The 12,562-nt window shown below is 41.3% G+C and overlaps 1 protein-coding gene across 1 annotated transcript; it reads right to left on the minus strand.

Annotated features, from left to right (window-relative positions):
• Positions 1 to 506: 506 nt before the first annotated feature.
• Positions 507 to 12,112, minus strand: E2F5 (E2F transcription factor 5). The gene is made up of 9 exons (XM_048938696.1): positions 11,877 to 12,112; positions 8,793 to 8,902; positions 7,990 to 8,153; positions 6,690 to 6,731; positions 5,437 to 5,501; positions 3,560 to 3,821; positions 2,667 to 2,867; positions 2,172 to 2,216; positions 507 to 624 (listed from the first exon to the last, which is right to left on the minus strand). Exons 1-9 carry the CDS (start codon positions 12,003 to 12,005, stop codon positions 515 to 517), a joined length of 1,128 nt encoding a protein of 375 aa, XP_048794653.1. The 5' UTR covers positions 12,006 to 12,112; the 3' UTR covers positions 507 to 514.
• Positions 12,113 to 12,562: the final 450 nt, after the last annotated feature.

The raw sequence follows: 12,562 nt of genomic DNA on the forward strand, positions 1-12,562 counted from the left end.
AAAGTGGAATGTCAGAAGTCAGTGTGAGAAACTTAAAGTGCTAAAACAGAAGGCACTTCACAAAATTGGTTCACTGAAACAATTAAGCATAACTCAAGTTGATATCCTTCACTTCAGCTTGGCAGTGGAAGTTTCAAATTTGATGGGAACATTATAAAATATTGACAGCTTCTCGGCAGTAAAGCTTCAAAGAAAATGCTGGTAACTATGAGAAAAGCCTAATCATTTTTGAAGGCTATTAAAGCATTTTTGCTTTCCTTAGAAAAGAAAAATCCAAAATCATTGGATTACACAGAGGACACTCAGGTGAAAAATGTGCCAAGATTCTGATAAAAAAGCCCTTTTTTCTGGTGGTTAAATTCGTTTTGTGAAGTAGTTAAAGGAAGCAAAAGGAAATATACTCCCAGAGTCAGTGAACTAAGAAGTTATACATTCATTATTCAAATACTTAGGTTATGAAGAAGTCTAGAATGTTATCGTTAGAGGTAGATAAGTAGTCTGGTTGACACAATATCTAATAATTTAGTATCTGCACATCAAAGAGATCACAGACTCCTTCATTATCATCCAGGTTAAAGTTGTAGTCATCTCCGGGAGTAGGAGAGAGTCGTAAGAGAGGAAAAACTGTAAAGCAGGAATAGTTTAGTTTAAGTTAAAACACTTTTGGAATATCAGTCCTGTCTCGTAATCCAGTATATTCATCATCACCAGTGCCAGGGTCAGTCTTAAGTAAAATATTGCCTTGATAATCTCACAAGCATGCTAGGACACATACTGTGACTATCTGTATTGCCTTCGAACTAAGGCAATAGGTGACATGCCTACACCTTTGTCCTTAGTATCTTACATAAATTTGCTGGGGGTGGAGTGAAAGCTGTGAAGTATGGACCTGCTCTCTCCTTTTGCAGCAAAGGAACTCCTAAGCAGCTGTTGAAAATTTGTCAAAAAGCCACTACTTATATTTATCTCCTTCCTGTGACAATATTGTATGTATTAGTCCTCAGATATTTAATGTGGATAAAGAAATTAATATTATCTCTATTGTACAGAAGAAAAACGGAAGCTGTCAGCTTCTCTGCACTGCATTTCATGCACGGACTTGAAGCCCTTTTTGGGTAATGCAGGAGGAGAAGCCTCAGCCCTCGTGCTGTACCTCAGGAAAACTAATGCAGATGAATTGGGCACGTTGTAGCTGTTCTAAAATGGGAGAGTATTTCCGTTTTATCCACATATTTTATTGTCACGTTCATACAACTCCAGCTTCCCTGTTAGGTCTTGTAGCTGCATGTTTCTTTCTAGATAAGCCCCAAGTCTGCCTGCTTGAAAAGCAGATATTAACACAAGGTGTTCACAGAACAGCACAGTTAAATGGGAAAAGGACTAAGGCAGCTGGGTTCAGTGAGATACAGCAGGGGGTCATAAAGTGTATGGAACCACTTAGCTCAGTTCTGCATACATATGGCCAAGGAGATGCAAGACCAGAAAAGGGTTGTATTCATTCTGCCAGTGTAAGAGACCTGGCCAAGTATCAATCTGTATGCAGGCATGTAAATATGCTCTGAAATATCTGCTCAAAGCTCATGGAAGAGGCCTGAGGCAGAACAGAATTAAACAAGATTATATATATATATATAATTTTAATATATAAATTATATATATATATATAAATTATATATATATTATATATATATATAATTTATATAAATATAAATATATAAATTATATAATATATATATATATTTTATATATATATATAAAAATATATATATAATATAAATTATATATATATATATAATATAAGATTATATATATATATATAATCTTGTTTAATTCTGTTCTGCCTATTTTTTTTTTTTTTTTTTAAGGCAGGCACTCGAGTCATCAACCTGTTCTTTATTTATTTTCAAATTAAGTACTGTTCAGTTACTCATGCATGTAAGTTCTTGCTGGATTAAGGCTTCATATTTTGACTGTTAAATAAAAGCATTGCAGGGAACAGATAGGGATGCAAAGATGAGAATGACAAAGATAGAAGAGGCAGTACAGGGGAAAGAAGTAGTATCATACTGGCTCTTGATATGAGATTTAAGACACCTACCAAGAGTGCTGTTGATATAAAAACCATGCTGCTACTTTTTTAATATCTGCAAGTAAGGATGCTAAATACTTACCATCAGAGGACATAAGTTCGTCAATAATATCCCCACCAATATTTCCTGTGAAAACAGGAGCATGTGTTTATTGCAGTTAACAGATTCCCTGCGTAACAACACTGAACTGTAAGGTACAGTACGGCTCACATGCACATGCTAGGAGCTGTGGAGACAGCATGCTGCATAAATATATAAACTATATTCCTGTTTTTATCCCTCAGTTTTTCCTGATAAATTTCTCATGCTTTTCTCAAGCTGTACAGTCAATCTCTTATAACCCTAAAGCCATGTGCAATGAGTAGCTTATTTGATAGCAGAGAAAGGTATTTTGCTCAAAATGAGCTTGCTACCCAGAACTGGCTCTGTGGCTTCAGTGGGAGATAAACAAATGCCTATCATTTTCTCTGTGGGAAAAGCCTTAATCCTTCCCTCCTTGTAACTCATTGGTAGCTTGGCAAAAAGAATGGCTCAGGAAACAACAAAAATACTGAATAGCAACTGTTTTCTTCCTACCTGTGGGCTCTTCCATCTTTCCTATGTCAAATGAGTTTGGCTTGAGGATACAGTTAACGTCCAAAGGGAGCAAAGCCTGATAGTCATTGGAGCTCGCTGTAGCTTGGGCGACATCTCCTGAAAGGCTGGGGTACAACACTGAGTCTGGAAGGCTAGAGTAAGGAGTTGCTGGAGTTGTACTGTTCTGCTGCAGACTGCTTTCTACAAAGACAGAAAAGCACATTATAAAATCTATTACTGTAAAAAGGAATGTAAAAGACCTGCACCTGGCTTTCTCTCTTGAGGACAACACAGCTAATGTCTGGGTTGAGGTAAGAAGAATCTCTTCCCCATTCCAAACTCACAAACTCAATTTTATCAGGATCCCTCAGAAACAGAGACTGTAACGGTGATGACATTTTCTTAAATATTTCCATATTATCCTACAATTACGATTTAAAAAAAATACCAGATATTCAGGCAGTCTCTCATTGTGGCTATGTGGAAGAAAGTAAGTGACCTTGTGGCACAAAAGCTGGGACTGGTGCCTGTAGTATCTCCTTCACAAAAAGGTGTATGTTCAAATCATATACTCCCGACAATTTAATTCCACCCTGCATTTTGGAGAAACATCTCAGATTAACAACCAGGATCACATGCAAAACCTGTTCGGTGTAAGATGATAAGCTACAAGGGGAAAATCTGTTTCATCAATCAGGGTGAAATCAATCAGAGCACAGAAGAGGAAGAACCTCTTGAAAGCCATTAGTAAGCCCCTTGGGATAGTTTCTTAACAGACACCTGCCATGTTATGCAAATTGTTGATATGCCTTTCTTCTATCTATCATCATTTCTCTTTCTTCCCCCTAAGCCTTTCTCCACCCATCTTAGTTGGAAAAATAATTCAGACCCACCTGACTGTGTGTCCACTGTTGTTTCTGGCAACTGTTGTTCCTGGTTAAGGCTATGTTCTGGTGGGTTTTCAGGAGCTGGAGTAGGTTTAAGGGGAGTCACTGGAGCTGCAGGCTGAGATGGGGTTTGTGCAAGGTCGTCGGGTGGAGGAACTGGAAACACCATGGGCTTGGAGGAATTTGATTCTCTGTTTATAAGCAGTACATGGATAGGTCCTGAACTACTTTTAAGATTGATCTGGTATTTCTTCTGTCCATTCTGTCCCTGTAGAGATGGTGTATTAAGAAAGTTATAATGCCCACAAATAGAATTCGGAACTGTACCAAAAATAGTGATTTCATAGACTTATTTCTCATAGCAACCAATGAAGATGCTTAAACAGAATTCTCAATGTACTTTTTACCTCCCAGAAGATACAGTACTCTTCTAATTAAAATGCTAGGAAGAAATTTTGATTGTCAGACTTATCAAATCATATTCAGACAGGAAACAAATATGTAAAACAAATATAAGTGATCTAATAGGAAACAGATAATAATTTTGTTATGCATTTATCTGACCAGAACAGCTACACAAGACACAAACATACAACACTTTGAAGGGCTTAACTAAGTTCCGAATTCAAGTTACACAAAACCTACAGTAGGGCTACATCTTATCAGTAACAAAACAGATAAAAGATTTGTATACTTTTACATTTCTTCCTCTTAAATGGAGCTTCAGAACCATCTTAGTTGGGACCAACCATGCCACAATAATTAAGTTTTCAGTCAGACCAAGTGAACACAGAATCATTGAGTCAGTAGAAACAATTTCTTAGCTGATTTGCTAGGCATTCTTTTTGCTTGGCTAATTCATCGAACAGGTTTTCAGCAAGTATGTTCCAGAAAAAAAATGAGGATGAGGAAAGTGGAAAAGGAGCCTGAGGGGAGGGAACCAAAATGAATCCCATTTGAGGTTACTGATGGAATACTAAATCATCTGCTTTTGTCCTCAACAAAAAGTCAAAAAAGCTGCATCATAACTGCTTTCATCACACAGGGAACCATACCATTGCCTGAACTGTTTTCAGCACGGATGAACAAACCAGTATCACTGGACCAGCTTCATGGTCCTAGCTTTGGATGTTCTTCTGATATCAGATTGTGCTTAGCCTCATTAAAAACAGCTTCTGAAACTTCTCCTGTGAGTTTCACCACTCTAAAAGCATTGCTGCTTCATGCAACACTCTCTCCCAACTACTTAAGGTATCAACCCTATTTAAAACAGAGCAATGCATTTAAAAAAAAAAAAATATTAAAGATTGACAGAGCTAAGTAATATGGCCTCTTCCTCTAATCCTGCCAAGTCTAACAAACCTTTCAGCTATAAAGAAGTCTGCAGTGTGTTTCTCTATTCAGTATATTACTATGTGACTAAACATGAACAGCATCTAAACCACATCTGCAAATAAATCTAAAAGGCATTTTCATAGAAGTTCTGATTTAGCAATACAATAATGTTTGAAATTTGACACATAAAAGTTACTGCTATTAAGTTCTCAAGGGAATTCAAGACATTATGCCTAAACTGCAAGGCTGCAAACTTTAAGATTTAGGGAGAAGAGAGGACAAAGAAACCAACTATTATATCTTGTTTCCAATATAAGACAAGTTGTCATTAGTTTCTCATTTGTACACATAGACTTAGGTGTGCTGAAAAACAAACAAACAAACAACAACACTTTTTCCCACTCAACTCCTCTATCCTCAACTAAGACTAGCTTAATATTTTTCCTTCCTCTCTCACCACAGCCTGAGATAAATCCTCAGCTACAGTCTACCTCTTCTTTTCCACTGTCCCCCTACAGCACTCAGGTAAACAAGGAACCAGTACATACCATTTCGGGTATAGGTACTTCTAACTGTGTACCACAAGGTGCTTGAATTGCTAGAAGTGTGTCTCCTGGTTAAATAGCAATTTTTAAGAAAGCGTTAACTGTGTGTATTTTTCTTACATCTTGCATGATATCCACTCAAATAAGAATAATTCTCTAAAGCTACTCAAAGTACTGCATAATTCCAGCACAAATACACTTAGGATGGGATTTGCATAGTCCCTATAAGATCCAAAACCCAATATTTAACTAGCTTCCTTCTCAGCAAAAGGATCTCTTTCATACAGCTTGCTTAATTGCTTTGAGAACAGGTGACACAGGAAAGCGAAAAAACATTTCAGATGTTGTCTTCAATGTCAGCATTTTCAAATACCTGAACTTAGAGCTTCTGCAGCACATCCAACTAAGATGCAACAGGTGGCCATAACACTCACCTGTAGCTTTACTACGTGCATTGCAAATTATTAAAGTTAGGACACATCAATTTGCCTTCATCCATAACTTGGAATGATGCTTTTTTTCCCCTGCCATTTGAGATATATTTTACACCAAGTACAATGCGATTGGTATCTTAAACACCTCCTACATATTTTGTAACAAGTAATTCTTCTCAGCAACAGCTTGTTTTGTAAAACTCCACAGCAGTTTCTAATGTTACTTTTTGTTTATAATGAAACCCAACCTTCCTTGTGGCAAACAGGCTGAACAACAATACTCCCTTGAGTAAATTGGGATCCAGAAAGGGTGTCAAGGGAAATAATTTCTGCCAGCAATTCTTGGCAATTTGTTCAAACTTCCTGTACAGAAGGAATCTTTCTTGTTTAGTAGCAATGTCCCATCTTTAACTTCAGCCGGCCCCATGTAACATCACAAGGAATTCCTTCTGACTCAAGCTGTCATCTGAAAACTTAAAGAAATCTAAACATGGCTGCCCTTCAGATGAGACCTGCAAGCCCTGTCCCTGGTTCTGTCAGGGTCAGAGACAAACTCCTGCAAAGTGTGCACAGAGAAAAAGACATCCAAAACCAGCACTCTCAAGCAGCTGAACTTCCATTCCATACAGTGTGTGACTATAACTACACTAGAACCTGGGGGACACGAACAGTAGAAGATGTATCTGTTTACTTCTGACCACTATTGAATATTTATTCTAAACACAAAATACTTGCAGGGAAAGGCAGGTTGGTTAGCAAGTTGAGTTTCAAGAAGATCAGGAAATCCCTTATTTCATGAGATACAGCATAGGAGCAACTCACCATTGAAACAGTTACAGATATCTTCATGGGTGACATATGAAAATGTAATTTATGTCAAGGAACATCTTTCTTAAAGCAACGTGAAACTGGTATTTGATGCCTTAAAAAGAAGTTTGTCCAAACTAAGCCTAACCTTACTGCTGCTACTCAAAGGTGTAATCAAGGCTTGACTTATGATGTTAAAAATGACTATTTTTAAAATAACACAGTTCTGTACTATTAGAAAAATATATCTATATATGTGAAGAAAATACCAAAAGAGAAGGAGCTGAATAGCTTGAATGAGAAGAAATTCTTTTCAAACAGAAAACATGTAAAATCTTGTTTTTAAGAACACCATTTACCTCATTAACTTCACATTATATAATTCAACAGTGTATCAGGATTTCCCCCCAAAAAACACACAAAAAGACCGCTAGAGGGGACTTGAGAGTTCATCTTCAGACCCATTCCCCTGCCTCAAGGTAGGATCAATTATTAAGACATACCAGACAGTTGTTTGCCTCTCCTGTTCTGGAAAACATCCAGTGATGTATATTCCAACATCTACCCTGGGGGATTAATTCCACTGCTAACTCTCCCATGGCACGTTTCTCTTCATACCTTGCTTAAATCTCCTTTACTACAAAATTTTATAGGTATAGTTTCTACAGAGCAATTGAAAGTAATGTTAAGTACTTACCATTGGTACTATCAATAAGAATGGCATTTTCCTGCTCTAAGTTTCAGACGTGTCTGTTTTGCACAGTATCTTGCAAGACAGATGAACACATTACAATACACAATACGGCTGGATCTTTCTGCTTATGGAGTATTTATACACAGGATATTTTTCCTGTTCTGAACCTAACAAGCTTCTGATCTTTGTCAACTCAACTCAATTTATCTTTGGCTTTGGCTTTAACTTTTCAAGAGAGAAAAGTAAAAGATTGGGAGGATAGGAGGGAGATTCATGTAAAATACAGCTAAGAAGGTGTAAATCCAAGTGCCTAATGGCAGTACAATCAATTTAAAACCAGATATCAGGATTATACCATGGACTTAAAAATTACTGCAATACATACACATGCTAGATTATTTTCAGATTACCATTTGTACAATCACAGAGCTTAAAAATACATGCAAACATCATTTATACTCTTATTGGACCAAAACCTGGAGAGAGAGAGAAAAAAATATTCTTCCTTAGCCTTTGCTTCTGGATGAAATGGATGGATTACAGCATGTTTCACCCTTTACCTATGCTTTAATTGCTGTTTTAATTCTTGTTCCAAGATGCACACTGTTTCTTGAAAAGGATATTGGTGGTTTGTAGAATCATCCATAACATTCTTGATGCTTTGCTGTAGCCACAGTTTCTGCTGATCCAATTCTTTTTCTTTTAGCTCTAGGTCTTCAATTTCAGCTTCAAGATACCTCAGCCTGTCCACGACTTCTTTTGTATTGCAGCCAGCACCTACTCCTCTTAAAAAAAGTATAAAGATTCATGAAACCACAAGAAGTGAAAATCTAAAAGAACACTTCCTAAGTATGCCATCAATTATTTGAAAAATCTTCTAAATTTCATTATGAAGCAAATTTACTCTCCCAGCAGCATTTTACGGGAAAAATGAGCATTTTAAAAATCAGATCAGATTGAGACTTTCTCTCTACCTAACCTTATATTCTTTCAGAATGTAGCTTTTCTATATTAGAGATGGTTCACAGCTCTCTTCCCCTTCCTGCTCTTTTAACACTTCAGTTTCCCTTTCATAGTCAGTGACCAGAGAAAATAATTAAGAGGTGTGTGTAGGTGGAAATACTGTTCCCCAACACCTGTCACGGATTCAGGGAGTGTGAGTGATAGGCAGAAAGTAGCAATTCAGGTTTTCTGAAAGTATCTCTCCTATAGCTTTTAAACTTGAATCTATGTATCAAGGATGCAAATTAAAGGAAAGACCAACGAGGTTCATTTGTAACTTGGATGTTATTTTGAAATGTTGCATTGCTCATTGCTGAGAGTAATATTAACTTCATCCTATGTTAACCAGTCAGGAGAAATTGATGGAGGGAGTTTGTGTTGCTTTCAAGCACAGTAAGAAATGAAGAAATGACAAAGCTTACTTCCACTGAATGCTGTTTTTTGACTTCTTCTCTATGAGATCAATACCCTCTAAAACGTTGGTGATATCATAGATCCTTCTCTTCTGCCTTACAGCAAGGGCATCAGCAGCCTGTGGAGACAAGAGCATATCAGCAATATCAGCAACTTGGGGCAAACAACAGACATTCTAACCCATCTCCCTGAAAAGAATGCCAAATAATAATTGGCTTGAACTGTTGCCCTTCAGAAACAATTCTTTCTTCAAGAATAGGGGATTCTCCATGATAAATTCAGAAGTTTAGCATCTGCTTCAAGCGGCGTGCAAGTGTGGCCTCCTGATGGTGAGGGAAATCACATGAGGCAAGGCCAGCAAGCCCACCTTCACCAGGGAGGAGTGCTCACATTAACTGCCAGCGCTGCCATTGGTATCTGCACCACCCAACAGCACTCCTTCTACAAGGCATGAAACAGAAGGGAAGGAAGACAGCAGCACTGCAACAAAATAAGTATCTGAGGCCAACAGCATGTTGAATTTATTATCCCCTAACTGCTGGGATATGGGAGGATGGGGTAATTTCTCAAAGTAGCTGACAGAAGGAGAGCTGCAAGACTGTAAGCCAACATTGTCCTGTAAGCCATCTTGCCATGTGACGAGTGGTAGGAACCAGCCTCAATAGCATTCAGAGCTGCCAGAACACCAGCCAACACTGGCAGCCACCACCACTTCCCTTTCTGACCCAGACCAGCTACAGTGTGTTTGTATGTGCTGTCACAACATGTCACTGACAGCAGAGCACACTGTAAGTCAGAGGAAATAGGCTGCTTGATCATTCATAATTCTGTCCGTGAGGATTCTTTTGTACCTGACGCAAAGCCTTCCTAGATGTGCACTTCCTGGGCACCTGATGAATACTTTGCTTTCTGCAAAGTATTTTTGTTTGTTTTTTTCAGGTCTTGGTTCAACCAGGGACAAGGAATGAGGTTTAGATCATATCAGAGACATTTCCCTTTACAGAAACTTCATGGAAGGGGATGACAGTGGACAACAGGAACCTTCTTTGTGATATAGAAACAGTACAATGTAGACAGGCAATCTCTTCCCCATCTTCTTTTTGATTTCCCATCAGGCAGGTGCTTCAGAGATCAGAGGCTAAGTTCTTATATAACACAGTTTTTCAGTTGGAAATTTTGTCTTTGGTGGTACTGTTTGTTTGTTCTAGTTGCTTAGGTTTTAGGACTCCACTGATTTGCATTTTCTAGAGACAAAAAAACTCCATCAGAACTTCAAATCCCAAGTCCCTTCCTGTCCCCACATTTGCAATGCTTTCTGTCTCTTGCCGTGGAATAAACTTCAGTGGCAAGCAAACAAATTTCAGGGTACTCAGTGCTTTGCATTGTTGATCAGAAATACCATTTAGCCCCGAGTATGGCAGGGATGCCATTTTGCTACAAGCCAAGCCTACTTGGAATCAAGGTGGAAGCCAGAGTATGCTGCCGAAGAGAAGGAACACACTGTGTTCTGGGTGTCATTTCAGGTGGCTTAGCCTTTATTCGCTCATTGTGATCTTTCTGTATTTATCCATTCCCTGCAAATGATGGATTTCTGAACAGAGGAGCTTTCTTTCTTTCCCTTCCATCTCATCCCTTGACATTTTAAGCTTACCTCCTTAGCAACATTTACTTACACAGGGTTATTCAGGGACAGCTACACAATTATTCTGGAAGAGCTGGTTGATTTTAAAATGAGCCCTCTAGGATTTAACCTCAAGACAATCCTCACTCCCATAATTTGTCAGGCATTATAGCAGAGAAGCGGTCAGTGCTAAAACACTTCCAAAGTTCAACACACACAACTGCTGGGACTTCCTGCACCCAGAGTGAGGAGCAGCAACCTGCATGGGATTAGCATCTGTGTCCCCTGGTGCTGCTTCACAGATGGTCAGCTACAGAGATGCCCAGAGATCACCAGGAAATGTTCTTCCTCCATTGATAAATCACAAAGTACACTTGGAGTTTCCAAACTCTGTTTTCTTCATGATGTACTTAGTATTTTGGTACAGAAATATTACTCAGATGGTCAATATGCGTAAATACAACAGAAAAAATCTTCGATGATCGAACCATCTTTTGGAAAACACTGTTTCACACCAGGGGCTCATTTCCCTGAGCGCACCAGCAGGGTATGCATGCTGCTTTTCTCTTTTCCCTACACACGTGACTCGCTTATGAGAAATGCCAGATTACAAAAAAATGTACATTTTGACTAATTGCTTATGAAAGTCCCAACGTTTTGTTCTCTTCAGTTAGTGCTTACTTAAAACAAACCGTATCCTGTCATTCAGAAACCGGTTTCCAATGCCCTGAGCAGAAGTCTTTGTCATTTCTGCAGTGCCTGTTTACCTTCCCCTGACCAGACGTGCTGCCATTTCCCCTTGGTGGGAGAAGAACTCCTTCCACGCAGAGGCGAACGACAAACACCCGAACCGTAGTTCCAAGTCCGCCCACCTGAGCGCCCAGCTGGAATGTAACACCTCCGGGACCCCTCCTGGCTCACTGACAACTTTCACTTTCCGCTGTAACACTGTTAAAGAGCTCTCTCTGAACAGCACTGCGCGAAAAGTATCCGAGGGCACCTCCTCTCCCAGAGCCCGCTAACAGAGCCAAGGAACGCGGTCAGCTGTCCTGAAAGGATTCAAGTAACCACGGCACCGAGCTGCTTATCCTCAGCCCGGCCAACACCGCCCTCATGCCACCTCTTCATCTCCCTGCTCTCGGGCGGAGGTCTCACTGTCGCACGGCAGCGACGCCACAGGGAGCCCTGTTACCTCACACCCCGCATAGAACGGGCCGAAAACAGCCTTAAATAGGCGTCAGTTCACAGAGTCAGTAAACAGAGCAACCGCAAAGTGAAAACAAACAACAGAAGCCAGTCGGGCTGCACGGGACCACGGCTCCCTTCGCACTCGGCAGGTGACCCGGCCCCGGGGCACGGCCGCAGCCTGACAGCCGCCCGGAGCCTCCCGCCGCTCTCGGCAGCTCTGCGCGCCACCCCGGCCTCCCCACAGCCGCGGCCATGGCGGTCCCGCGCCGCCCCGCCCTCGCACCACTTTGAGGTCCAGCACGCCGTCCTTGGCCTCCTGCAGCAGCGACACGAACTTGGTGGTGAGCAGCCCCAGGCTCTTCTCGTGCCGGCTGCTGCCTCCTCCGCCCGCCGTTTCGGCCGCCGCGGCCATGCTGCCCGCCGGGCCGGCGCCAGCGGGGTCGCCCTATCGCGCCACGTGTCGCGATCGCCGCAACAGCCCGAGCTCGGAACGGAGCCGGCCCGAGGGCTGCGGCGGGAGGGGCGGTACCGCAGGAAGTGACGCCGCCGTCGTTGCCTGGACACCGGCATGGGGCGGCGGGGGCTGGGGAACTGCACGGGAACGGCGCGGCTACGGCTTGCGGTGCCTGTTGAATGCGAGAGCAGTTGGATGACATATAAACTAGGTTCCGGTTACTTTGTCTTTAATAAGAATCCGGTTCTTTAGACCACATCAGAAATTTGGCTCAAGTCCTTTTGCGAGCGGTGCACGGTCACGCCGCCAGAGGCTGCCCGAGGCTCCGCACGGCTCTTGGACCCCACCTCAGCCCTGCGTGCACGCTGAGATGGGACAGCAACCACACGCACTGGCGCTGCCATGGGCAACACGCACAGTGCGATGCGCGGACGTCGTGCCACTCGCTGAGGGAGAAGACCTGCAGCTGCCCCTGCCTGCACCAGGCAGTGGAGCATGTCATGAAGGGACAGCAC

The sequence above is a fragment of the Lagopus muta genome, chromosome 3, assembly GCF_023343835.1.
Source record: "Lagopus muta isolate bLagMut1 chromosome 3, bLagMut1 primary, whole genome shotgun sequence".
NCBI lineage: Eukaryota > Metazoa > Chordata > Aves > Galliformes > Phasianidae > Lagopus > Lagopus muta.

Coding starts and splice junctions, on each gene's coding strand:
- E2F5 (XM_048938696.1), bottom strand. CDS start 12,005: ATGGCCGCGGCGGCCGAAACGGCGGGCGGAGGAGGCAGCAGCCGGCAC. Junction 8,903..11,876: donor GCGTGCTGGACCTCAAAGTG/GTGCGAGGGCGG, acceptor TTGTCTCCACAG/GCTGCTGATGCCCTTGCTGT. Junction 625..2,171: donor CGAACTTATGTCCTCTGATG/GTAAGTATTTAG, acceptor CCTGCTTTACAG/TTTTTCCTCTCTTACGACTC.